Genomic DNA, 24,931 nt, shown 5'->3' on the forward strand with positions numbered 1-24,931 from the left:
ATATAATAAAAAAAGTAGTAGTGAGTTTAGGTGGGGACCCTGAGAGGAGAGAGATATAATATTATAATGTAGTTTTTTGCCAGAAGTGGAATGCCCTCCCTGCTGGTCTAATTAAGCTAAACGCTGATGCCTCCGTTAGTGATGAGGGATGGGTGCGGTTGGGGGTTGTAGCTCGTGACAACGAGGGAGGAGTTATTTTCGCTGCTACGAGAAGAACTCGTGCTTATTGATGGCCTCCAGAAGTTGCTGAAGCAAAGGCCCTCTTGTTGGCTATGAAACTTGCCAAGAAGTACGGGTTAGAGGATGTTGTGCTGGAATCCGATTGTCAAGTCCTAGTGAACCGTCTCTCGAAAGCAACCATCTATTTTTCTGATTTTGATAATGTCCTTGAAGATATTCTGTCATTGAGCTGTAATTTTAAATCTTTTTGGTCGCATGTAAAAAGGGATGGAAATTTTGTTGCTCATCACCTTGCTAAGCTAGTGCCGTTTGAGATTGAACAAGTGTGGGTTAATCATTGCCCTCCGGAATTCTCTCCCTATGTACTCTCGGACGTTTTGTCCTTAACTTAATGCACTTGCTCGGTTTCCCTCAAAAAAAAAATTGTAGTTTTTTGCCAAAAAAAGAAGTGTAATACTTACAAAAACAAGGCCGAAAATGAGAAGTGTAACACTTAAAAAAGCACAAACAGTTTATTTGGATAAAGAAAAGGGATGAAAAAGAAGGGGAGGGAGCAGGGGCGAAGCCAGGAATATAAATGTGGGGAGGCCGAGATTTATTAAGCATATTGTATTTCCTATAATTTTCTCATTGCACAATATTTTCTTTTGCGATATTTCTGATATTATAAAATAGATTGACTATGTTTATTAAGCAACACAAAATATTTCATCAAAATAATCAACATTACAACTTATGAGATCTTGCCTTATTAATTAAAGCAAAGGGATTGTGTACAATAATATAGGGTATAGACTTTATTATCTCCTATGTCCTCCCCATTTATATTTTGTATTGCTCTGGTTCATTTTCACAAAATTAAATAATAGAATAATAAAAAAAAATGTAAGTTATGAAATTTACTAATTTAGTACATTGGAAGTATAGGAAATATAATAAAAGTAAGTTTGAAGTCAAAACAACTTACAAACTAATGCTACACTATTACAGCATTGATTTTCAAGGAAAAATAATACTAATACTTGTATAAGATATAGTGAATACAATTAAAAAAAAAACGGAATAAAAAGAAAAAAAAATGATGTGCAAGAATTCCTCACAAGAATCGAACACAAGACCTGTGTACACACCACTATGTCTACAACCACTAATCTATATGTTAATAGGCTTTATAGTAGTACTATATTATTGTATATATAATCAATTATGGAGGCCAGCCTTTAACAAAAAAGAATAATCAGTTAGGCCACGGGGGGCCGGGCCTCCATCAGCCCCCCTGGCTTCGCCCTTGGGAGGGAGGAGAAGAGGAGGGGAGGGAAAGGAAGGGGAGGGAAGAATGATGAGTTTTTCCTTCCAAATCTCTCTATTATTGGAGGGATCAATTTCCTACAATTTAATCATTCCATTTCTCTCCCCTCAAATTCTCTCCCTTCCTCATTTGCTATCCAAATGAAAGACATTCCATCTCTCCATTTCTCTTCCCTTCCTCATTTGCTATCCAAATGAAAGACATTCCATCTCTCCATTTCTCTTCCCTTCCTTTCCCTCCATTTCATTCAATCCAAACACACCGACATTAATCCCTCCAACAATTGGAGAGATTTGAAAGCATCCCTCCCCTCCTCTTCTCCTCCCTCCCCTCTTTTCCTTTCCATTTCTTTATCCAAACAAACTGCAAATTCTAGATGACCAAACAAATCCGACATGGCGCTTTATAATTGGTCGTGATCATGTAATACCACACGTCACCATCACTCCAACAAACAAACAATCACGCGGTTTTCAATCTCACAATTTTAGCCTTCATTTCTCTCTCTTCAGTCTTCGATCCATCGGAATTCCAACTTGGTGCGCGCCAAAATCCCCCTTTCTTTTCTCTCTCCTCTTAATTCGTCAACAATGGCGGATTACATACATTAACGAAGCTCTTCTGCAACAACAATGGCGTTAATGGCTTCTTCGCTGCTAAACGGCGAGCGAGCCGTCGTTTTACTTGTCCTCACTCGTATTCTTTACTCCGCCGCTTTCTCTCTTCTTCTCCTTGAAGCTATTTCTCTTGCTTTCCTCGTTTTTGCCGCCTTCTTCGTCGAGATCTCCGTCGAAAATTCTACATCCAAACCTAAATTCAGCTCCAGGTCATTTTCTCAATTCAATTTTGATTTTGTAATGCTTCTTTAATTTTCTAGGGTTTTGATTCTAATTCAAAATTCAAGGTTGAGTAAAATGTGTTTTTGGTATTAAAATCTAACTTTTCTGGGATAATTTGATTGAATTGTGTAGGCCAGGTGCCTCGTCGGGGATTCTGCTGGGAGCTGTTACGTTGCCGGCTGTCGTCTTCTCGAAATTGGTTCAGCTATCTAGAGGATTGCCATTGCAGGAAGTTGCACTTGCAGGTAATTTTGTAATTCTTGTTCAAGTTATGCTAAAATTTGCATATGTAAATTTAGTTGCTTTAATACACTAGTAAATGTTTGTGTCTTGTATGATTATTGAGTATGTATACATACAAGTAGAATGATATAAAACATATAATTATGAGCTGTGTTTATGTTCAATTTTGCCCGGGCCGGGTAAAGTTCTAATTATACCTATAGCTTGGATTGATTAATATGGAAATTAAGTAGATGGATGGATTATAATTAATAACTAGTAACTCTCGCCAAGTTCTTGAACAAAACATGACACCAAGGTCAAATTTTACATGTGGATCCTTCGGTTGTTTGAAAGGAGAAGACACTTAATTTGTCATTTTTTGGTATGCATTTAGAACATAAATTTTGATGAAATAAGCTTCTTATTACATGTGTGGTTCAATTTCTCCTTTGGATGTTAAAGGGGGATAATTATCATATGATCAAGTTTCCATGATGAATTGTGAGCCTATTGTTTTTGTGATTTCGTGATCTACTATAAGCAATTGTAGTTGGATTTGTGATTAATTAATTTATTTATTTTGAATTACTTGTTTGTGCATCTGATTTTTAAGCTGTCAATCTTCTCATGCTGTGCAGTATTTCAGTACCAGAAGTTTCTATTTTGGATTACATATATTAGCTGCTTCAGTGTACTTCTCTTTCTTGGTGTGATCATTCAGCATTCAAGCAGCAGCAGAGTTGCATTAAAGTGCACCATCACATTTGTAATATTGGGTGCATTAGTGTACTTAATTCTCCCATTTGATGCGTCTCATTATGGTATGTCTTGGACATGACCAACACTTTGTTTTTTGTGCAAAATGAAGGTTATAAATTGTTTGTGGTTAATAGGACAGTGTTTCCTTTCTTAAACCTTTTTTTTTTTCCTTAATGGGTGTCTAGTGTATTTGATTATTGGCTCATATATGATTGTATGACTTGATTTCCTTCTATTTCAGCGCTGCACTTCACACTTATATTTATGTGGATGTTGAGTCATGGAGTAGCTGCAGTGAAGTTGATTCAACACATTCTTTGTACTTTCCCTTCATGTGCCTCCATAGGTATGTGCTTGTCTGATCTTGTTCATGTTACTTCTCCACCTTTGTTTGGAACAAGGAAATACGTTTGTTTGACCATCTGACTAGTGTATTTATTATTAAGTTATATCTTTTATAATTATTTTAGAAATGCAGTTGGGACTTTGCATTTTGCTGTGGCACACTGGCGCCTACTGGGAGTTTGATGGTTTTAGTTTAGCTACTAGCATACTTCCTTTGTTCGTTATTTATCGCAACATATGGGTTGGCCACACAAATTAAGGAAAGTGATAAGTGGTGTGAATGGGCCATGCTGCCACGGGCCACTATACCTATGTGATTATGTAAAAGCAAGTTAGAGAACAACCTAACAAGTGGGTGATAAGGGCAAGAAAGTCTGTTTGGGTGTCAAATTTATCCAAAATTAAAAATGTTGCAATTAAGATGATACTTTTGAAAAAGGTATATGTTGGAGTAGAAAAAGACCCGAGGAAGTAATAGAGAATTTTTCTTGGCCCATGGTACACAATTATATCAAATTGTATAGAAGTTAGTAAGTAAAAAATCTTACAAGCCTCTTTGTGCTGAATCCTCATGTCTTCTAATTGTACTTTTCAAGCTCCACTTAGCTTTAGATTGATCACCACATAACTTGCACTTTTGAAGAAGTGAAATAACAACAAATTGATGAGTGCGAGAAGCCGAGAAGACACTATCAATGGAGTAGTTAGGATGGAAGAAAGAGTTTGAAATTTAAGAATCAAATATGAGAACTAGCTGAAAGATTCATTGTATTAGCTATTCAGTGCTGAGTGCCCCCCTCCCTTTTCCGAATGGATTCAATACTGCTTTTGTGCAGTATTCGTTGGAGAATTATTGCTTAATTTTGCAGAATTTGTAGGATTGAAATCTTGCACAATCGGTCAATCGTATACGTCCTGTATCTTTTTGTTGAATATAATACTCAATCTGAACCACTTGGCTAACTCCGGACCACAGGATTGCTTGATCCTAGATTGGGTTGTGCTTTTAATATTTTAAATACCAGCGTGCTTCTCATGTGACAATTTGGCAAAAAGAGCAAGTTAGCAGTGCAAAAATCCAATCAGTAATCATACAGTCAGAGAAGAAACCAACAAGTTCTTCAAGCAATCCCATTTCTATGAGAACCTTTACAAGAATTAATTGGTAACTTTGGTGTATTAGCTTAACTGAGGGTTTCATAGGAGATTTATGCAATGCTTGAGTAATATTGCTCCATTCATAGACTAGCTGAAAATCAGTTAAACATCTTCTCATGATTGATTCCGTATGACTCTTTGAGAGAGAGGGGGAGGGGGGTTGTTTTTTATTCAAGATTGTTGCTAAGGGGAATCTTTGGTAAATAGAGAAATTGTGGCGACGTAATATATTATGTTGAAAACTTAAGAAGCTCTGATTATTGAAGATGTATACTTATTTATTAGTTTCTTGGTGAATTTAATATGCCCATTTATGGTTTCAAAAACGTATTCATTCATCAAGAAAATCAGACCAGGGTAGCAATGTTGCTGCTAAAGGTGTGTTACACATACGAAACAAAGCCAAAGAATCACGAGCAAAAGCTCATAGCAGGGAATTGAATTGTGGTTGAATTTTGAGAATATATTGCTAGAGGTGTCCACACCTTGACTAATTTCAAGAGTATGGATGGGGTTGGGAAGGACACTAGCAGTGGGTGATAGGCCCTCTGAAGCTGTAGATGTATACTCCTCCATTTCAAATCATTTGTCCCCTTAACTAGCTATTCTCATTCCATATGGTCTATCATTTGAATGCATTATAAGTTGCTCAATTAATATTTTACATTTTGGATTTTAATAATTATCTCTATTTATTTCTTTGTTAGCAGAAGTTTAATGTAGATTTTTTGTCTAGGGTATTTCTTTAAGGGGATATACATGATACCCTTCTTTTTTATATATTGATTATTGTTGTTCATTCAATGTTGTAGGAGAAGCACTTTTGGTGACTGTTGGTCTTACTACATATTTTGGAGACATGCTTAGGTCTACTCTTGTGAAGGTTTGTACACTTGCTCTATAAGTAATGTGAACCATTTTGCCAATTATTTGTTGTAAAGGCCGTTCCCTCTTTTGATCAGATTGTACAATACTGGATGCCTTCCGAGGCTGATGAGCGATATAGTGTTAAAAGAAGTGAGATTAGCACCATCATTCAGGTATACTTATTCAATTTTTTTTTTTAAATTTATTATTATTATTTTATGCTGAGTTGGCATGTGGTTTAGGACTTTAGGTTGATGAGAAGACACTACTACAACATTAAATTTTTGTTACTTTAACTTTTGTTGCAGGGTTATCTACTTGGCTTCCTTCTGTTTCCTTTACTTTTTAAAGTTTCTGCTCAAATTGCCAATCGCCTCATCAGTTTAAGCTCTTATAATGCAAGGATCTGGAATGAGAAAGGGCGATCAGTTTTATTCTTTACTTTGCTGGCTGTTAGTTCAGCTGCAGTTATTCCACTATGGGTGCAGTTTGTTCAGGATTTTCAAGTGCATCCTCTATGGTGGTATTAATGCATTCTTTTTCTCCTACTTGTGTATGTCTGGTTTAGAAGCTTTACTGCACTTTATTGAAGTAGTTTTAGACTGCATTAATTAATTGTGCGAAGGTTTCAAAATTTTGAGCTGATTCTTGACTTCAAATTTGCCTTGAAACAGGGTGTTCGAATTTGTTTTCTCTGAGCCTCTTAAGAGGTTATCATTGTGCATCTACTGGGTGGCTGTAATTTGTATCTCAGTGCATCGATTTTATAATATTTCAAGGAGTAGTAAGGTGGAGCGGATTCTTCTGCGAAAGTATTATCATCTAATGGCTGTTTCTATGTTTGTTCCTGCACTCATTCTTCAGGTTGATTCTGTTGTGTTATGGCTGATTGGTTAATTTCTGTTTTTTTTTTTTTTTTTTTTTTTTTTCTTTTTTCACAATGTCTGATGCTATTTTTTGTTTTAATTTTTTCCAGCCAAATTTTCTTAATCTTGCTTTTGGTGTGGCTTTGGCAGCTTTCTTAGTTCTGGAAATAGTTCGGGTAAGTTCAATTTGCAAATTTCCATGGTCCCTTTTTAATTCATTTCATCTTTCTTTGGAAGAAGCTCAATTATTCTTGAAATGTAAACAAAAATGATCTTGAAGGTAAATTGAGGGAAGTTATTTATTGATTCAAGAAGAATGAGAATATGAGATACAATAATAGCAATGCTTCTAGTCATGAGACTATTCCTAACAGAAACTGGCTTACCCAGCTCTGCTGGGTACCTAGTGAGAAGTGACCAGTAAAATGGAGCCACATAACATGAGACAATGACCAAAACTTTAAACTAAAAAATATAGAGAAAATATATTTGAGGCCAGTGAAAGGTAAGGCCATGAAATCTTGCCTTCAAAACTTTTTTCTTTTTTTTTAGAAAAGGGTGCATTTCATTAATTAATAAGTTCTTACTGCATCTCCTAATGCTTTAAACAATTAATTACATTTAGGCTACAGTGGAGTACAAACCTTTAGCTCAAATGACTTGCCACTTTTTGCCTCAGCAATATGTGGTCCATGTGGATCACTGCTAGCTCTCAACTGACTTACCACTTTCACAGCCAGTTCCCACCATATTTCCCTTTGGTAGCAATCTCATACCCACTACACTATCATCCTTAACAGTTGCATCACAATTATTTCTTGTAAAGTAATATCGCAATCCCATACCCACAACACCATCATCCCTAACAGCCACATCACAATTATTTCTTATAAAGTAATAAGCCCTCCTTTCATTGTTTCTCAAATCATATCTAGGTGTTCCTCTGGTACTAATCTCTCAGGTTTAGGAAGAGACTTTCACTACATGTCACCTCAACCTCTTAACCCTCTAATAAGCATTAAATATACTGTTCTAATTATAGTTGGGGTTACATCCTGTCACAGCTTCCACACTCTTGAATTTTGGAAGTAATGACTTTAAGCACACGTCCAATTAGTAAACTAGGTTCCATAAAACCATAATTAGCCTCCACACTTGCCTTGCTAAAAGTAAATTATTAAACACTTGAAATGTTAGTCTAACGACTCTAACCCCTTTTCCTCCCAAAGCCTTCAATTAATATATAGTCCCACACTACCAGGTGAATATCAATCTTGTCGGCCTTGTTAATGTGCCAGATATGAACTACATTGACTGAAGATCACCAGAACTTTGCGAAAATCTAAAGATACTAATTATATAGGATGCTTTGAACAGCTCAATAGGCATTATATACGTAGTACAAGATACCGTTCACCATTTTTATAAATTATGGATGAATTGACCTCTATTTTTTCTGGTCCCCTTGCTCAACAATTGTATGGTGAAATTCTTTTCAGAGTTCTGCATGGTGGATGCTCCCGTGGTAGACTAGTAGCTATACATATCATGCAACCTTTTTTTTTCCCTCTTTAATATGGGTATCTGTAGTGTTTCATGAACTTGCCAAACTAAATTCTGGGTCTTTTTAATATGTTTCTTTTTTAATTGTACTGGCAGCTTACTGGTATCAAGTTCTTCTGTATTGGCTGTCATCATTATCAAAAAATATGTTTTTGCACTCGAGACAGTTTCATTTGCATAATTGTTTAACTTTCACCTTTTTAAGCACTCGGTCACCTGACCTGAGCTGTATTAATCATCAGTTTACTTGTCTAATCATAATCTTTATAGGCAGGTATGGAGAATTTGGCCATTTGGGGAGATGATCCATCATTTCATGAATGCTTTTACAGACCATCGTGATTCTGAAATTCTTGTTGTGAGGTATGTGTCCATTTTGCACATGATCACTAATTACTTGTGCCTTTTTTGAAATTCTGAAATTCTTGTGAGGTGTGCCTGTAAATCAGTTAGTAATAACTTATGCCTTTTTTGTTCATTCTTCTCTTTTAGCCACTTTTCTCTCTTATTGGGATGTGCGCTGCCTATATGGATATCTTCTGGATTTAATGATCGTCCACTTGCACCCTTTGCTGGCATTTTGAGCCTTGGAATTGGAGATACAATGGTAAGTTTTATATTAATGAAGATATGTCAAAACTGCTAATTGTCTTTTACAGTTTGTTTGGATAAAGAAAGGGGAAGGAAAAGAAGGGTAGGGAGGAGAAGAGGAGGGGAGGGAAGAATGATGAGTTTTCCTTCCAAATCTCTCCATTGTTGGAGGGATTAATTTTCTACATTTAATCCTTGCATTTCTCTCCCCTCCAATTCCCTCCCTTCCTCATTTGCTATCCAAATGAAAGATACTCCATCTCTCCATTTCTCTTCCCTTCCTTTCCCTCCATTTCCTTCAATCCAAACACACCGTTAGTGTTATGTGCTGATTATTGAACCTGAAAAGACAGTTTGAGGAAAAGAAAGCCTGCAAAATGAATTTTAAGTGAAGTGGTTGGGTATGATGTAGCTTAAACATCTGCATTTTGCTGACTTAGATATCTGATGTTGTTTTTTTCCTGTAGGCATCAATGGTTGGTTATAAATATGGTGTTCTGAGGTGGAGCAAGTCTGGCAGTAAGTTGTTATGCTCAGTTGCATTTGTCCATTGGTTGAACTTTAGATTTCTTTTCTGAACTTTTTTTATTTATTTTATTTTTAATGGTCTTCGGATGTGTTGTTCAGAGAAAACTATTGAAGGGACTGCTGCTGGTATAACATCAGTCATGGCAGCATGCTCTTTCCTCCTCCCACTTCTTGCATCGGCTGGATATATACAGGTTTGTATTGTCAACAAAATCAACATGTTCAGTTGCTATTCAATCATTCTTTGACAATGCATGAATCTACTAATACCCATATCAGATTGGCTAATTGGGTGATTGAAAATTGTGCAGAATTGGAGCTCACTTCTCTTGGCAGTGATAGCAAGCGGCTTGCTGGAGGCTTATACAGCACAACTCGACAATGCATTTATTCCATTAGTGTTCTACTCTCTTTTGTGTCTGTAATACAACACTAAGTAGACAAAAATTACTTTAGGCATTTCCTTGGATCTTTAACAATACACTTAGGTAGCCCCCTTTCATGTACATAGAGTAAATTCAGAGCTTCACTAATCGTTGACAATGCAAATTGGTATACAGAAACTATACGCTGTGCACCATAGAGCTCCACATAAGGTTTATGTTATTATTGCCTAGCTCGAAAATGCTGAAGGCTGTTCTGGTATTAGATGAGCCTTTTATGTATGTATGTATGTAGTGTATATTACTGATAAGTGAATCCATTAGTTGTAAAATTCATTTCTTTTTTGTACCGTGCAATGAAGTTTCCAGGTTCTACGTATTGGTTCTTATTCATAAATTAAATGTTTTTCCCGTATGTTCATTCATAAAAATTAATAGCTGAAAATGATATTGCCGGTTTGGCATGAACAATGGTAGCTCTAACATTAATGCTATGAAAAATATTAATATTGGGCATCGTTTGGGAACCAATGATAATAGCGCCTGCTGATTCATCAAAAGAGACAAAAAACGTTAAGAGCAGGGCAAAGAATTTTCTAACAATGTTCAATCCTTGTCAATGAACAGATAATTGGCAAGCTTAATGATACGCATATATCAGAATTCATGATTTTATTCATCGACGTACCAAAGTATTTCTAACACCGTAGGTTAAGCCTGCAGTCGAGTTTCAAGAATATCCAAACACATGCACTGAATAATATGCAAGAAATTCATGTTTTTTTTTTTTTTTGGTTAATATCAAGAAAGCTTTTTAGTAGTCAGCTACTCAGCTGGTTTAGCTTGAACAACATAACTCACTCAGTAAATTAGAGAGCGGTCTTAGAAGACTAATTCGCAAAAATTGGGCATCAATTCCTTAAGAAATCTATGCAATTTGTACTGAATTTTCGCTAACAGTACATATTGATAACACAAGTAAAGTACTTTTTTTTTTTTTTTTGAGGGAAGATAACAAAAGTACTACAATATTGCTTGGAATAAGTGTGGATAAAACGTCACAGATCACAGGCCTCGCAGCACGCAGGTAATCTAGTCGTGTTGCTATCTCATCTCATAGTTCTCAAGCCATAGCTTTACTCACTAGAGTTCGGAGTTGACAACACATTGTATCCAAAAATATAAAAAATATAAACATTGATTAACTACTGATGCTATCACACTTGATAGTTGATACACAAAACAAATGCCGATTACATCTGCAGGTTCATCAATGTTTCCTACGTAATATAACTCGTAATCTAAGTTGTGAGACTCAAGAATTGCTATTGCTGATCTGGTAAGGTGTAGAGTTCGATTTAAAAGAATGTTTTCCGTGAAGTTTCCTCCTTTGCTCATTCATTAATATACACAATTTACATCAATATCATCAGCCATAATTCACGGCTACAATGAAGGCAAAATACTAGGAAACAATAATCCTATCCTAAGTATAAGGAAACAAGATATATACTTGACTAAACTAATTATATACATAGTTATCTTAACACGATTATTGGCAGGCCCGTCTAAGGCCCTGTGCAACCAGCCCTACTGCACAGGGCCCCGAAAGTTAAGGGGCCTCATATTGAAGTTAAGGGGCCCCGAATATTTTGATATGTCAGTAAGAAAACAAAATGGAATTTGGAAAATTGGTTAAGCGCTACATTACTTCAACTATCAATTGAAAACTAAGGTCAGGGGATCGAGCACTTTTGTTAGTTGTGTAACTGCAGTTTTTTATTTTTTAAATTTTTTTTCCCATTTTTCATGTTAAAAAACTAAATTCTGTCAATCATATACGTACTTCAACTCTATCAAAACGGAGTAATGTAAGAGTTCTATTTTTTTTTTTTTTTTTAATTCTATCAATTCATACACTTATAACTTATATTCTATCAATACGGAGTGATGTGAGTATAGTTTTATGGATTGGAGTTCATGTTAATAATAAAGTTAGCGTGAAAAAAAATGGTATACTATAAGTCTATAACTTAAGTTAATAAAACGAGTACAAGTTTCCATATTTTAGCATGTCAAAAAGATCAAATAGCATAATTTGATAACAAAATTTGCGTGGTTTTTACGTTTAGAGGGCCTATAATTATTAATAGCACAGGGCCCCTAAATTGTTTAAGACGGCCCTGATTATTGGTTATGAAATAGTCAACATTCCTTCATTTTGGGCCGCGGGAACCAGAATTAATATCAGAGAAGAGACGAGAGGAATGTGAAAAACAGGCCAAAAACTTGTTTAACAATGTCAGATCTTTGTATATGGTTCTAGTAGTCTATAATCAAATAAGCAAATTAATTAATAGGACTTTATGTTTTTATTCATTAACAACTTGACGTACCAAATCAAAGAGCCAAAGATATAAATGTTGAAGTTGGGTAAGTCTATGACTTTTATAAGAGCACAATATAATTGCTCATTTATAGGAACAATACTGGTCTTCTTAATGCACCTTCTCCAAATAATGGTTAGCATATAGCAAGTTTTGAGCATTGCAACGTTGCTAATCAATTCTTTGTAACATTTTCCAAATCTTCTGTTATACTTTAAAGTTGAGAGCTATTCCCTTCACAAGGTTTGCTGAAATTAGGACATCAGTTTATGAGCATTTTATTGAAGATAAAATGGAATGACAAGATAAATCAAAACGAAACAAACCTAAAAAAAATACATAAAAACACACCAAAACAAAACCACTCTTGGCATAACCAACAATACAAGCTACTATCTAGGAAACAATGAACTGTTTTTACAATACAAAGTATAAAGGTAGAAGATAATCCCTAGATACATTGGAGTTGCATCTTCAGGTTCTTAATTCCCCCTTGCTATGCCGCTATGCCTTTGTCTTGATCTCTTCACTTTGATCTTTAACCTCCCTCTCCTTCCGAAAGTCTCCACAAACCAATCATGATGTTGATCAGTCACGTAGATTTTACCAATGGCATAGCCTATTATAAACCCACTTACACACCCCAATGATTTGATGATCCAATCAATGAGCTTCGAGTCCTCTTCTATCACATCATCATTTATTGACTGTTGTGGTAGTGATGATGCCACGGAGTCTTTCAAGCATTTCTTAGACAATGGAGCTCCACATAATGCCAAGTTCCCGGCAAAAGAACTATTGTCAAAAGTATTGAACTGTTCTCCTTCAGGTATCGGTCCAACCAGATGATTGTGTGAAACATTAAAGACCCCAAGAAAGGTTAGCTTTGTCAACTCTTGAGGGATCACTCCTGAAAGTATGTTTTGAGAAAGGTCTAAGGACTCGAGGTCTGTAATGTTGGCTAGAGAAGATGGGATTTCACCAACAAGATTGTTGTTGGATAGATTAAGTGCTTGAAGTCCTCTAAGATTTCCAATCATCATAGGGATTCTACCAGTGAACTTATTGCTTGAGAAATCAATGACTCGCAATACAGTCAATATCTTTGTGTAAAATGTTTCACTCCCCTTATTTGTCATGGTGACAACATAATTGTATTTCTCATCATAAAATGCATAGTTACTATAACCAATCCTATAATAAAACCTAAAAAAAGAGTTGGATGAGTTTCACAAGTTTTCAGTTGAAACTGTCATCGCAACCAAACTTTGAACATACCTAGATGGTAATTTACCAGATAGAAAATTACATGACAGGTCAAATATACGCAAGCAAGGAAAATCATGAACCGTTGGAGTAGACAATGGTGATGTTATCTTCCCATGGAAATTGTTATGCCTCAAGACAAGAACTTGCAACTTGGGAAGACTTATTAACCATGATGGAAAAGTGTCATTAATACGATTTCTTCCTATGTCAAGTACCTCAAGCAACGTACAATTGATTAAGGACTTTGGGAGCTTTCCCTCAAATTGATTTTTGCTTAAATTGATCATTTTTAAATTGCATGATTATGAGAACTTTTGAGGAATGACACCACTAAATTTATTGCCTTGTATGTTTAATACTTGCAATGAATCACTAAGATGATGACTAATGCAACTTGGAATCTTGCCCATAAGATTGTTTTTAGACAAGTCAAGGTAAACTAAAGATGTTGCTTGACATATATGGTTGGGAATAACTCCATAAAATTGATTGTTTGAGACTTGATAAACTTGTGTGGAGCTTGGAGGAGTTGGAAGTAGTCCTCTTAACTTGTTGTCATTAAGATCCAATATTTCCAAATTGTACCATGGGATGAAAACTAAAGGTTGTTCAAAACCCGTCAAAAGATTATTAGAAAGGTTTAAGAACAAGAGATTCTCTCTAGTTGTGTTTACAAACCATTGCGGAATTTCACCTTTGATTTTGTTTCCCGAGAGAAATAACGTTTTTAGCTCACCTTGATAACGTAGGAACTCTGGGAATTCAGTCAAGTTGCGTGATTCAAAACCTAGAATCTCAAACTTCAAAAGAGATGAATTACTTGTGCTTAGATCTCTAGGAAAGGTTAAGCTAACACCGGTCAACAACAAAATACTGAGATTTGGGAGTTCCAAAAATGAATCAAACTCGGCAACCGAGTCCCTAAATGACAATATTAATGTGCTAAGATTCACAAGTTTAGAAATCCAGTGTGGGATTGGACCTTGAAAGTGATTACCATATAGCTCTAAGGTGCGTAATTGGGTTAGATTTACAAACCAACTTGGTAGCTTTCCTGTTAACAAGTTGTTGCCAAGATCCAAAAGAGTGAGTCTAGTAGAGTTAGACAAAGAAGGTAAAATGGAATTGCGTAAATTCATTTGGCTAAGGCGTAGCTGAGTGAGTGAGTTTATCTTAGGCAACCAAGATTTCAATATTCTAGCATTCCCAACATTTGGCATGTCTGAAAGACCTAAGAAAGTAAGGCTTGTTAAGTTCATGATAGAATCAGGAAGGTCATTGCTAAAATAATTGCGACCAAGGTTTAAAACAGACAGATTTGTCAAATTACCTATTGAAGACGGAATTTTTCCATAGAATTCACTTTCTTGTAAGTCCAGTTTAGTCAAAGAGACTAGATTTCCAAGCGAAGCTGGCAACTCCCCTGAAAATCCTGTTGCATCAACGTATAAAATACGAAGAGGACTGTTAGAGTAAAATTCAGGAAATTGTCCTCCTAATTTAGGATTGAATGTCAATGAAACTACTTCAAGATTTGGTAACTGGAAAATATTTGCTGGGAATTCACCCAACAAATTGCAGTAATTCATTGAGATAGCCTTTAAAGAAGTTCGACGGCTTAAGATGAGGGGTACCTCAGATGATATATCAGTCCTATCTAGATAAAGATGGGTTAAACTACTTAAATTAGAAACCAACTTCTTTAGACTCAGATCATTAATTTTCAAATCTAACTCCTCATCGACAACCATAGGATTTCCATTAAGGGAAAGATCAAGAAGAGAAAGATGGGATAAAGTCGAAATTTCTAATGGTATTTGGCCACTGAAAACTGACTTAGAGAGATTGAGATGTGTGAGATTGTAAAGACGACCAATGTCAGAAGGGATTTGAGAATAATTGAAGTTATTATAAGAAAGATCAAGCTCACGGAGATGACTAAGGTTGAAAAGGGTGGTGTTGTGAGGGATGGTGCCATAAAGGCAACTGCTACTAAGGTCGAGGCCAATCACATGACCCGTCTCCTCATTGCACTTTACACCATCCCACTTACAACAATCACCACTTAAAGTCGCATTTTTCGAATGATGATTATGTAAATCATCATGCCATGATTTCACCTTTGGATATGCAAAGGCGGCATAAAGTGATGCTGAGCAGTTAAGAAGAAAGCTTTGCTTGAAACATAGCAATGCAATCTTCTCATGATCATGGCACAATGGCTTACGATTTTGTACCAAGGGGAATGTGGAATTAGCAAACACGAAGAAATCAGTAACAAGTAAAGAAGAAAAAGATAAAACTAGGAGGAATATGTAAGTAGTAGACCACCCAAAACCCATGGTAATAGTAATATTCAGTGTTTAGTTGGTTTTGTGAGTGAGAAACTTTTTTCTTGACAAGACCAAAGACATAACTGTGGCTTTTATAATTGTAAATGGTCGCTTGAATGTACGTTTAAGGATCACAATTGACAAGTAACTAAAGAGGAAGATGGGGCATAGCAGTTAAAGAAACATAAACCAGATATTTATGTTCAAAGAATCTAGAGGTATCATAATCCCTTTATCTTCTTTATTTCCATTATTATATATATAAAGGGATCCTGATCTGACTCGACCCGAATGACCCAACTCACGATTCGAAAATAACTTGAACTTGAACTAACTAGACACGAGTTGACACGAACGTGACCCGATGCCCGAAATGACTCGACCCGACCCGGCCTGAAACTGACTCAAAATCTGAAGTTGACCCAACCCGAAGTGACCCGAACCGTCTGACCTGACTCAAACTTGACCAAACTCGAAGTGTTGACCCTGACCCGAACCCGACTCGAATATTTGCTGACCCGAAAGCGACCCGTTTGGCAAGTCTAGGACTTAATAACTATGCTTATTAGCTACACCCTGACCTCCAGGTTATATATATGTCTCTGGCCACAAAGTGTGGTAAATCACCATAGGGTTTTTAGGTTAGTGTTTTAGGGGTTATTTTGTTACAATTATAGGAGTTACTTTGTCATATAGGTAGGGGTTACTTTGTTATTTATGGGTTACTCAATAAGTATAAAGAGGAGTTACTTTGTCCATATAATGAGGTTACCATATCAATATTATAAGGATTACCTTTTTTTTTTTTTTTTTTTTTTTTTTTTTAAGTGATCACACGAAGTGGTAAGTTGCTCAAAAAAGGCATTGAGTTTTGAGTAGATTATCAATTTTATTTATTAATTCTAATTAATGATTGTGTTTTTCTCCAAACTGCTCATATTTCCTAATTTAATATGTCTTGATTTTTTTATACAAAAGTAATATCTATAAAACGAGATTGCTCCATTTATAGATGATATGAGCATTTGCTCGAAGATTATCGAGCTAGTTGTATAGGATGATATCTAGGTAAGGCCGATATCTTGAAGAAACGCGTGACCAAATCTTGAGTAATCGTAAAAGGCGCTGATATGTACCAGAAAGCAGACATATTGGCTTGTCGGAATTCGGCACGTGGCAGCAGAAGTTTGACACTTGGCTCAAGAGGCTTTGCATGGATGAGAGCCACCTGTCAAGTTGGGTCATTATAAATAGTAGGTAAGACGTCATTAATGAGGATATGAATTACACACTCTCTCTCTCTCTCTACTTTCTCTCTCATACTTATCTTCCTTTCTTAACCACTTTCTGACTTTATCATCGGAGTGGTTATCCCCAGATCACCCCGGGGTTAGCTAACTTCTTCTCATTGTGTAGGTTCTCAGCTTGCCGATAGGGGTATCAGGATCTCAGGTTCTCAGCTTGCCGATAGGGGTATCAGGATCTCAGGTCCAGTCAGAAACAATTTGGCGCTAGAAGGAGGGGACATTGATCACTTCTATCGCCTAAGAACCTCACACAAAAAATATATATATAACAACAACAATCATGGCCGGAAACAATGAAACACCAATGACTAGAAAAGTAGTAAATCAGTCAGTAGAGCAGCCTCAGATAGAAATAGTGGATGAAACTTATACCTTGGAGGATAACCAGTTTCATATGCCGATAACCCCCCCTGAAGGTGGAGGGGAGGCAGAGGATCCTATGGCAGCATTCACACCAGATGAATTGGAGACAACAGCAAGGGTGATAAGCGCAATGAGTAAGAAGAGAAAGGAGGCTGAGACGACACATGCTGAAAGGGGGGCCGCTCAAGCCGGTAGTGGAACACCGCACCGCAATCAAGAAGAGCAATATAATCCGTTGATGAACTCGCCTAGGAGACCCCGACATGAGTCACCGGTAAGAACGCATACAATGTCACGACGGGATGAGCAATCCTCAAGTCACACCGTAAGTACAAGAACCCAGCAGCAGAGAAGTTCGCATGTAGATTGGCAGGCAGTGCGAACAGTGGTGCAGTTAAGGGCATCTCCTTTTGCCCAACATATCTTGGACCAGCCAATGGAGAAGGTGAAAATGCCGACTTGCAGGTATGATGGAAGAGGAGACCTAGCGAGGTTTATAACGTCCTATGAGGGACATATGATGTTGTATACTAACTCAGATGCAGTTTGGTGTAAGGTCTTTCCGACTACTTTGATTGGGGCTGCAGCCGATTGGTTTAACAACCTTGAAGTTGGATCGGTAGATAGTTTTGAAAGGTTGACCGAAATGTTTGTAGGTCAATATGTCAGTAATAGTGTGCGGCAGAGAACCTCTGGAGAATTGATGGCTGTAGAGCAGAGGTTAGATGAATCCCTGAGGGATTATATTAGACGGTTAAACAATGAGGCGAACACGATCCCAAAACTGCAACAAGAAATAGCTGTGATGGCTTTGATGAATGGCTTGGTTGATTCTGATTTCAAGCGTTATCTGACAAGGAAAAATCTGCCAACATTAGCAGCAGCATTTAGCAAAGCCCATGATTACATTAAGAGTGAGGAATTGATGAAGACAAGTAGTAGACATGTCGCTGTTGGAAGAGGGCAAAATCAGCATGAAGGGACATCGTCCGGAAGTAATAGGCCGAGAGCTCTTGCCCCAGGAAGGGGAGGAGGAAGTCGGCAAGATCCAAGGGCGTCAAGGCCGCCAATGAGATACAACACTTACACTCCCTTGAATTCACCAAGGGCAGCAATCTACTCAGTGAATCAAAATAGAGAAGATTGGTCAAGGTCGATTCCCATGAAGGCAAGGCCAAGAGATGTGAAAAAGTATTGTATGTTTCATAGGGATGTAGGGCATTACACAGAAGAGTGTACGCAGTTGAAAGATAACATTGAGGAGTTGATCAGAAAAGGTCATTTGACACAATACCGGTTGAACACGGGCAGGAATCAACAACCGGCACAAACAGTTGAGAGGCAACGGATAGAAGCAAGGCCAGAAAGGGTGCAAGGGGGAGTAGTCCGACAAGGAGATGTAGGAATACCGCCGTTATCAACTGGAAGGGTAGATGTGATAACGGGGGGGCCAGTTCACGGAGGAACGATTAGTGGAGAAAAGAAGCATTTGGCTGAACATCGTCATCTAGTTTGTGCCCTGGATGTGGACAATCGTCCTCGACCAGTTGCGATACCTGAGGTGGTGTTCACAGAAGAAGATGCAAGGGGTGTAGTGTTCCCGCATGATGACCCGTTAGTCTTAATAACTAAAATAAACAGGGCTGACATCAAAAGAGTGTTGGTTGATAGAGGTAGTTCAGCAAATGTGTTGTTTGTGCAAGCTTTTAATGAGATGAATATAGGGAGACAGTACCTGAAGCCGGTATCGTATCCTGTAATTGGGTTCAATGGGTCAACAGTAAGGCCAGAAGGAAGCATAGTATTACCAGTTAAGCTGGGTGATGGGCCACATGCAAGAGATGTGATGGGAGAGTTTCTGGTAGTGGACGTTAAGTCAGCCTACAATGCGATTATCGGCAGACCGATAATACATGATATGCAGGCCATTGTATCAACTTATCATTTGGCAATAGCTTATGTGTCAAATTCGAGAGTTGTAGAAAAGGTGTATGGAGGTCAGGTAATGTCAAAAGCTTGTTATGTGACTGCTTTAAAGAATCCATTTGGCAGTGCTTCGGTACCGTGCAATCCGATAAGGGAAGGTGAGCCAACAGTCCAAGACTTAACCATGAAGAACTTTGACACGAGGCCAGAGGAAGCTCCTAGGTCGTTACCAGGGGGAGAAACTGTTCAGATCCGAGTAGGACAGTGAAAGTTGGGGCTGATATGGATATAGATACAAGATGCCATCTGATAAGTCTATTGCGTGAAAATGCAGATGTCTTTGCGTTTTCAGCAAGTGAGATGCCGGGGATACATCCAGAGGTGATGCAGCATAAGTTGAATGTTGATAGAAAGTTCAGACCGATAAGGCAAAAGAAGCGCAATTTCTCAACTGAAAAGATAGAAGCAATTCAGGCTGAGGTGAATAAGCTCTTAGCGGCAGGGTTCATTGAGCCTTGCACATATCCAGAATGGTTGGAAAATGTAGTAATGGTGAGAAAGCCGACAGGGAAGTGGCGAATGTGCGTGGATTTTACAGATTTGAATAAGGCTTGCCCTAAGGATTGTTACCCATTACCTCGAATAGATAGGCTAGTAGACTCAACTTCAGGTCATTCCATGCTTAGTTTCTTGGATGCATTTTCGGGTTATCACCAGGTCAGCTTGCATAAGGCTGATAGGAATAAAACAACTTTTATAACGGATGCCGGCGTGTACTGTTATAAGGCAATGCCGTTTGGGTTGAAAAATGCAGGAGCGACATATCAAAAGTTGGTGGACAAAATATTTGAGAGGCAGAAGGGCCGAAATGTTGAGGTCTATGTGGATGATACAATAGTGAAGAGTAAGGAAAAAGAAGACCATATAGCAGATCTGAGGGAAACATTTGAGACATAAAGGAGATATCAGATGAAGTTGAATCCAGAGAAGTGTGTGTTGGGGGTTAGATCAGGGAAGTTTTTAGGCTTCATGGTCAGTGAACGAGGAACAGATGCAAACCCAGATAAGGTGAATGCGGTGCTCCAAATGAAACAACCAAAAACCATTCGTGATATACAGAGATTGACTGGTAGGATGGCAGGATTGACCAGATTTATCAGCAAGTCAGCTGACAAGGCGCTTCCGTTTTTCATGGTGCTGAGAAAGAACAAGGCATTCGAATGGGGAAAGGAACAAATTGATGCTCTGGAAGTAGTAAGGAATTGTAGGGAATAGTTTCAAGCCTTTAAAAATCCCACTAGCTCGAACCCCACTGTGATCATACACTAAAGTACGGTGGCGTCCAAAAGGGAAGAAGATAGAGCAAAAGAGTCGCCAACAAGTTTTTAAGGAACTTGTAAACCGTTCACGAGGTGAAGGTTACACCCCTTAACGATCCAAGAGATCGTCAACTCCATAAGGTCATGAACCAAATAAGGGTTCGGGGATGATGGTACAAATCCAACCTAAAAGAGATTGAACCTACCCTAATAATAGGCCTCTACTTTATTCTGCTCGTATTCATGTGCGCTTTCTGATTAACATGCAATCAATAGGATTAACCCTAAACCTTTTTAATCTATGTTGGTTGAATTTAATGCACAAATAAACTATTATTGGCGATCACTTGAATTTATAATCACAATTAACCCTAACAAGATTATTAATTATCTTATCAAGCGTGATTGCAAATACCAATTCCCTTTAAACATGCAATAAAGGTGATCAAGCAATAACAATATATAATAATACACATCAAGCAACATAATAAATAATCATCATCAATCATAATCATAAATGTTAGAAAGAACATAGGAAGCATCATACTTTTAATCACGCTTAATATTAAAAATACCCTAGACATGATACTAGGAATCATCAAAATAACAATTTAAGCATGATATCTACATCATGAAATCAATTAAACCATTAAAGTACTTACTTGGATGCCTCGTACCTCTTTCTAATTACAAAATACACACGTTAGTAACTTCAAGGAAAATAGTAATCAAAACAATTAAATTAAATAATTGAAATAGAGATTAGGGACCAAACCCTCAGAAATTAAAACGTTTCACGTCTAGGGCGAAGGCAACTTTGAATATAGCTAGGTGTATCTAGATCTTGTGAATGCGGAATTTTGTGTTAAAAAATAAAGTTTAGAAAGAATGAATGAAAGATTAATGATTCATAAACTAATTTGTTGACGATTGAAGATTGTAGATGATGAATGAAAACGGAATTTATTAAAACTTAAGAATAAAAGAAGTGGTGAATGATAGATGATAATCCGTCCATGAAAACGGAGTTTTTGATACGATATTTATAGAGAAAATCAGCCAAAAAAGATAATTTATCAAAACAGAGTCTGAAGATCGCAAAACCACCTTGGCGCCAGCCCTGGCTCATTGGCGCCAGGACCAGTGGCTAGCGTCAGGCGCCAATGGCTGGCGTCTGGCGCCAATCCTGATTCCAGGCGCCAAGGCCTGGGGTTGGACGCCAAATTGGATTTCAACGCGTTTTCGAAAATCTGATAAATTTCCGTACTGGAAGATAAAATAATATAATTTCAGTCGAAAATGCTATTTGATCTAATTAAAACTCTAAAGAATCCTAATTGAATTAAGAATGATAAGAACCTTCTAGAAACTTCTAGAAGACCAAAACCATTCCTAATTACATTAGGAATGATAAATCATATTAGGCCCTCCCCTAGATCATTGGGCCGTACTTAAAGCTCAAACCGGGCCCAGTTTAGTAAATTGGCCATAAATTCCTCAATATTCATCGGAATTGGGCTTATAATATATCGTTGGAAAGGTCTTTGCAAGCCCCATCCAACTACACCACTATTGGACCCATATCATGGACCAACAAAACTGGATTGGCTGTTTTATTAAAATAAAAGTTTTCAAAAACAGAGACAAGAGAAAAGAAAAGAAAAGAAATAAAACTTTCCGCAACACTAGACCTTTCCACACTTTCGTTTCATTCGATTATGATTCGACGTGAAAGGCACTCATCACTGGGTTTGGTTTTTGGAAGACACAAATGAGTGTCTACAGAAGCCCCCACTTTGACTGAGTTTGGAGAAACGCAAGTTTCGAAAACGAAAGTCAAAGTATCGAAAGGGACGGAGAATGATTCAGAACGTTCTGCGATCCTAAATCAATCTTATAACGCCGATACCTGCAAAACTTAGCATTAGTTAAACAGATAAAAGAGTTAAGAAACGCGTATCTTGCACCGTCGAGCACACGTCTCTGAAAGTAACTGATTGTTTTGATGACCTCCTGCAAGCTAGAGAATGTCATCCCCCTTGAAAACCGCTACGCCCGTAACTGCTTCCAATTTAGAAGATTGCTTCTCTTGAAACTATCCTCTCCGTAATGATAATATTCCACATCCTAGGGAATACCATCGAAAATTATTTCTCTTGAAATAATTCTCATCCGCATTATGATCACGTTCCATGCCTCAGGAATTATGATCGAAAACAATTTCGCCCGAAATTACCTTCAGTTGTTTGTGACAACTTTCCGCAAGCTAGGGAATGATGTCGAAGACATCTTCTCTTGAATTCATCCTCATTTGATGCGATAATCTCCCAAAGGAAAATACCAAAGATCCACGCCCGTCGATCTTTAAAAGTTCGCCTGAACTTTGCTTTTTTGCTATGCCTGTACGTCGGCGCTCTTTTCTCTTGAACCTATATGTCGATGCCTTTTGCTAATGAACCTGTATGTCGGTGCCTCTTGATAATGAACCTGTATGTCGGTGCCTTTTGCTAATGAACCTGTATCTCGGTGCTTTTTGCTAATGAGCCAATGCTTAGGCGCTTTAAGCTTAGTGAGACGATCTTTTCATCCGGTCGATCACTTCATGTAATCAAGCCGATTACCTAATCATGTCAAATTGCTTAGAGGGGCTAACTGGCGTACCAAGGAACCCAAAATATATTGCAGAAGGCTGGCACTTCCCCAAAAGGTGGCTGGCTGCTTTGGCGTCGCTGAAAATCAATCAGCGCCAAACATATGGCATTAGCGCCATGCGCTGAAATTGGCGTCTGGAGCCAAGCACAGAATGTGACGCCAATGCTTAGGGACTGGCGCCAGTACGGGAATCACTTTAAATTCCCGTTTTCAGTTCATTTCGTGCTCTGGTTTGTTGCGAACGCTGCTCGAAAGAAGTCGAAACTTCAATTGATCGTTGCTCATTCGTTTCTCAACCGAATTTGCTCAAATTTGTTGCAAATCAAAGCTCTTTTCATCCATATTCCCGATCTATGTAAGTTTTCCTCCAACTCACACCGGTTTTTATGAATTATTGGCATGTTCATTCACGAATTTCATGTAAATTCGAAACTTATAATGCTCAATTTTCTTTGTTTATCAAACTTCATGCCATGAAATTGCTTGTTTATGTTTGTATATTTCTTTGGGAGTAATTTGAGACTTGTTTGACTCAATTTGGTGAAGAAATGAGCAATCCGCCATTGTTGGACCTCCTAAGGTCGTGAAAAACAATGTGACTCGTTCTTGATGTTTTTGCTAGCAATTCTTGTTCAATTTGTCACAATAATCACTATAGTGTTGCAATAAATTGTTTGATTGCTTAAAAAATGCTATCATGCTCAATTGGAATTTGTGCTCTGTTTTAGTACTACGTACTCTGTATTTTGCGAACATAGTATCATGCGGCTAGGAAAACCTTTAAATACTATAGAACCTTGATTTATGATGATTCTGCACAATGTAGCACGGCTAGAAAACGAGGCTCAGGTTCACGGTCCCGAAACACTAGACGGGAGCATGAGCCCGTGGAAGATGACACCACACCGTCCACTTCGCTTGGTCAGTTCCCAGAGTGGGATGAGCGGACCTTGTTCTTTGCCCCTGTCCACCACATTTCTGAGAGGGTGAGACGGGGAATCGAGCCTGGAAGGACACGGCATCACGGCTCTGGCTGCGATGGTCTCGACGATTTGTATAGGATGCATATCGCCAGAGATCGAGAGACGAGACTCCTATGGGAGTCTTGCGGACTGGTTGCCCTGTTTGAGACCTTCGAGGCTATGGTCGCCTCCAGCGGGGGTCACCACGTAGTACGCGCTCTGGTGGAGTTCTTTTGGGACTCCACCAACACATTTCATTTTCCATGGGGTGAGATGATGGTCACTCCTACAGACTTCAGTCTTATCACAGGACTGGAGTTCTCTTCTGTGCCGCTGCCATTTTACGGCGGCATCGACGTCTTTTCTCCATAGGTCGAGGAACTACAGGGGCCGATTACTGTTCGGGCCCGAGCTGAGGTCGAGACGACTCAGTTCAGTGTTAGAGGGATCCGACGCTCGACACTGGCAGCAGCTCTTGATGACGATGCGACCACCCGAGAGTAGCGGGTGCGCATCTTTGTGCTGATGTTATTGTCAGGGACATTCTCCCCTGATAGGGGTAGTAGGGCGTTGCTTTACTATCTCCCTGCTGTTCGTGATCTCCGGCGGATCGGGTCTTATGACTGGGCCAGCTTGGCCTATACTGACTTCGTTCGCGCATTGAGGGACTCGTGTCGCCACCGGTCTCTTAGGACGAATGTTGCTTTGTCTGCTTTCTGGAAAGTCGTAGAGGTAAACATTATTCCCTGTAAAGTTTAGCCCTATATGTTTAGTTAGCATTTACTCGTGCTTTAGCTTTT

At 38.1% G+C, this 24,931-nt stretch overlaps 4 protein-coding genes across 4 annotated transcripts; 2 read left to right on the plus strand and 2 right to left on the minus strand.

Moving 5' to 3' along the window:
• Positions 1-1,851: 1,851 nt before the first annotated feature.
• On the plus strand, positions 1,852-9,992 carry LOC110730924 (dolichol kinase EVAN-like). Its single transcript, XM_021910755.1, has 14 exons — positions 1,852-2,315; positions 2,461-2,573; positions 3,192-3,374; positions 3,554-3,658; positions 5,628-5,698; positions 5,778-5,855; positions 5,991-6,205; positions 6,357-6,546; positions 6,659-6,724; positions 8,386-8,474; positions 8,604-8,718; positions 9,170-9,221; positions 9,330-9,424; positions 9,542-9,992. The coding sequence occupies exons 1-14, from the start codon at positions 2,122-2,124 to the stop codon at positions 9,653-9,655; spliced, it is 1,680 nt and encodes a 559-aa protein (XP_021766447.1). The 5' UTR covers positions 1,852-2,121; the 3' UTR covers positions 9,656-9,992.
• Positions 9,993-12,482: 2,490 nt separating this feature from the next.
• Positions 12,483-13,556, minus strand: LOC110730794 (receptor like protein 30-like). The gene is made up of 2 exons (XM_021910616.1): positions 13,279-13,556; positions 12,483-13,194 (listed from the first exon to the last, which is right to left on the minus strand). The coding sequence occupies exons 1-2, from the start codon at positions 13,554-13,556 to the stop codon at positions 12,483-12,485; spliced, it is 990 nt and encodes a 329-aa protein (XP_021766308.1).
• Positions 13,557-13,571: 15 nt separating this feature from the next.
• LOC110730795 (receptor-like protein 12) lies at positions 13,572-15,611 on the minus strand. The gene has a single exon (XM_021910617.1). The coding sequence runs from the start codon at positions 15,609-15,611 to the stop codon at positions 13,572-13,574; it is 2,040 nt and encodes a 679-aa protein (XP_021766309.1).
• Positions 15,612-17,189: 1,578 nt separating this feature from the next.
• Positions 17,190-19,466, plus strand: LOC110730796. The gene has a single exon (XM_021910619.1). The coding sequence runs from the start codon at positions 17,190-17,192 to the stop codon at positions 19,464-19,466; it is 2,277 nt and encodes a 758-aa protein (XP_021766311.1).
• The last annotated feature ends 5,465 nt before the right edge of the window (positions 19,467-24,931 follow it).

Source organism: Chenopodium quinoa, unplaced genomic scaffold (genome assembly GCF_001683475.1).
Source record: "Chenopodium quinoa cultivar QQ74 unplaced genomic scaffold, ASM168347v1, whole genome shotgun sequence".
NCBI lineage: Eukaryota > Viridiplantae > Streptophyta > Magnoliopsida > Caryophyllales > Amaranthaceae > Chenopodium > Chenopodium quinoa.

Bases quoted from the DNA above. Each gene is read 5' to 3' on its own strand.
- LOC110730924 (XM_021910755.1), top strand. From the start codon at position 2,122: ATGGCGTTAATGGCTTCTTCGCTGCTAAACGGCGAGCGAGCCGTCGTT. The intron at 3,375-3,553 runs GTATGTCTTGGA...CTTCTATTTCAG, and splicing joins ATTTGATGCGTCTCATTATG to CGCTGCACTTCACACTTATA. The intron at 6,206-6,356 runs GTATTAATGCAT...GCCTTGAAACAG, and splicing joins CAAGTGCATCCTCTATGGTG to GGTGTTCGAATTTGTTTTCT.
- LOC110730794 (XM_021910616.1), bottom strand. From the start codon at position 13,556: ATGATCAATTTAAGCAAAAATCAATTTGAGGGAAAGCTCCCAAAGTCC. The intron at 13,195-13,278 runs GTATGTTCAAAG...GTTTTATTATAG, and splicing joins TCTGGTAAATTACCATCTAG to GATTGGTTATAGTAACTATG.
- LOC110730795 (XM_021910617.1), bottom strand. From the start codon at position 15,611: ATGGGTTTTGGGTGGTCTACTACTTACATATTCCTCCTAGTTTTATCT.
- LOC110730796 (XM_021910619.1), top strand. From the start codon at position 17,190: ATGGCCGGAAACAATGAAACACCAATGACTAGAAAAGTAGTAAATCAG.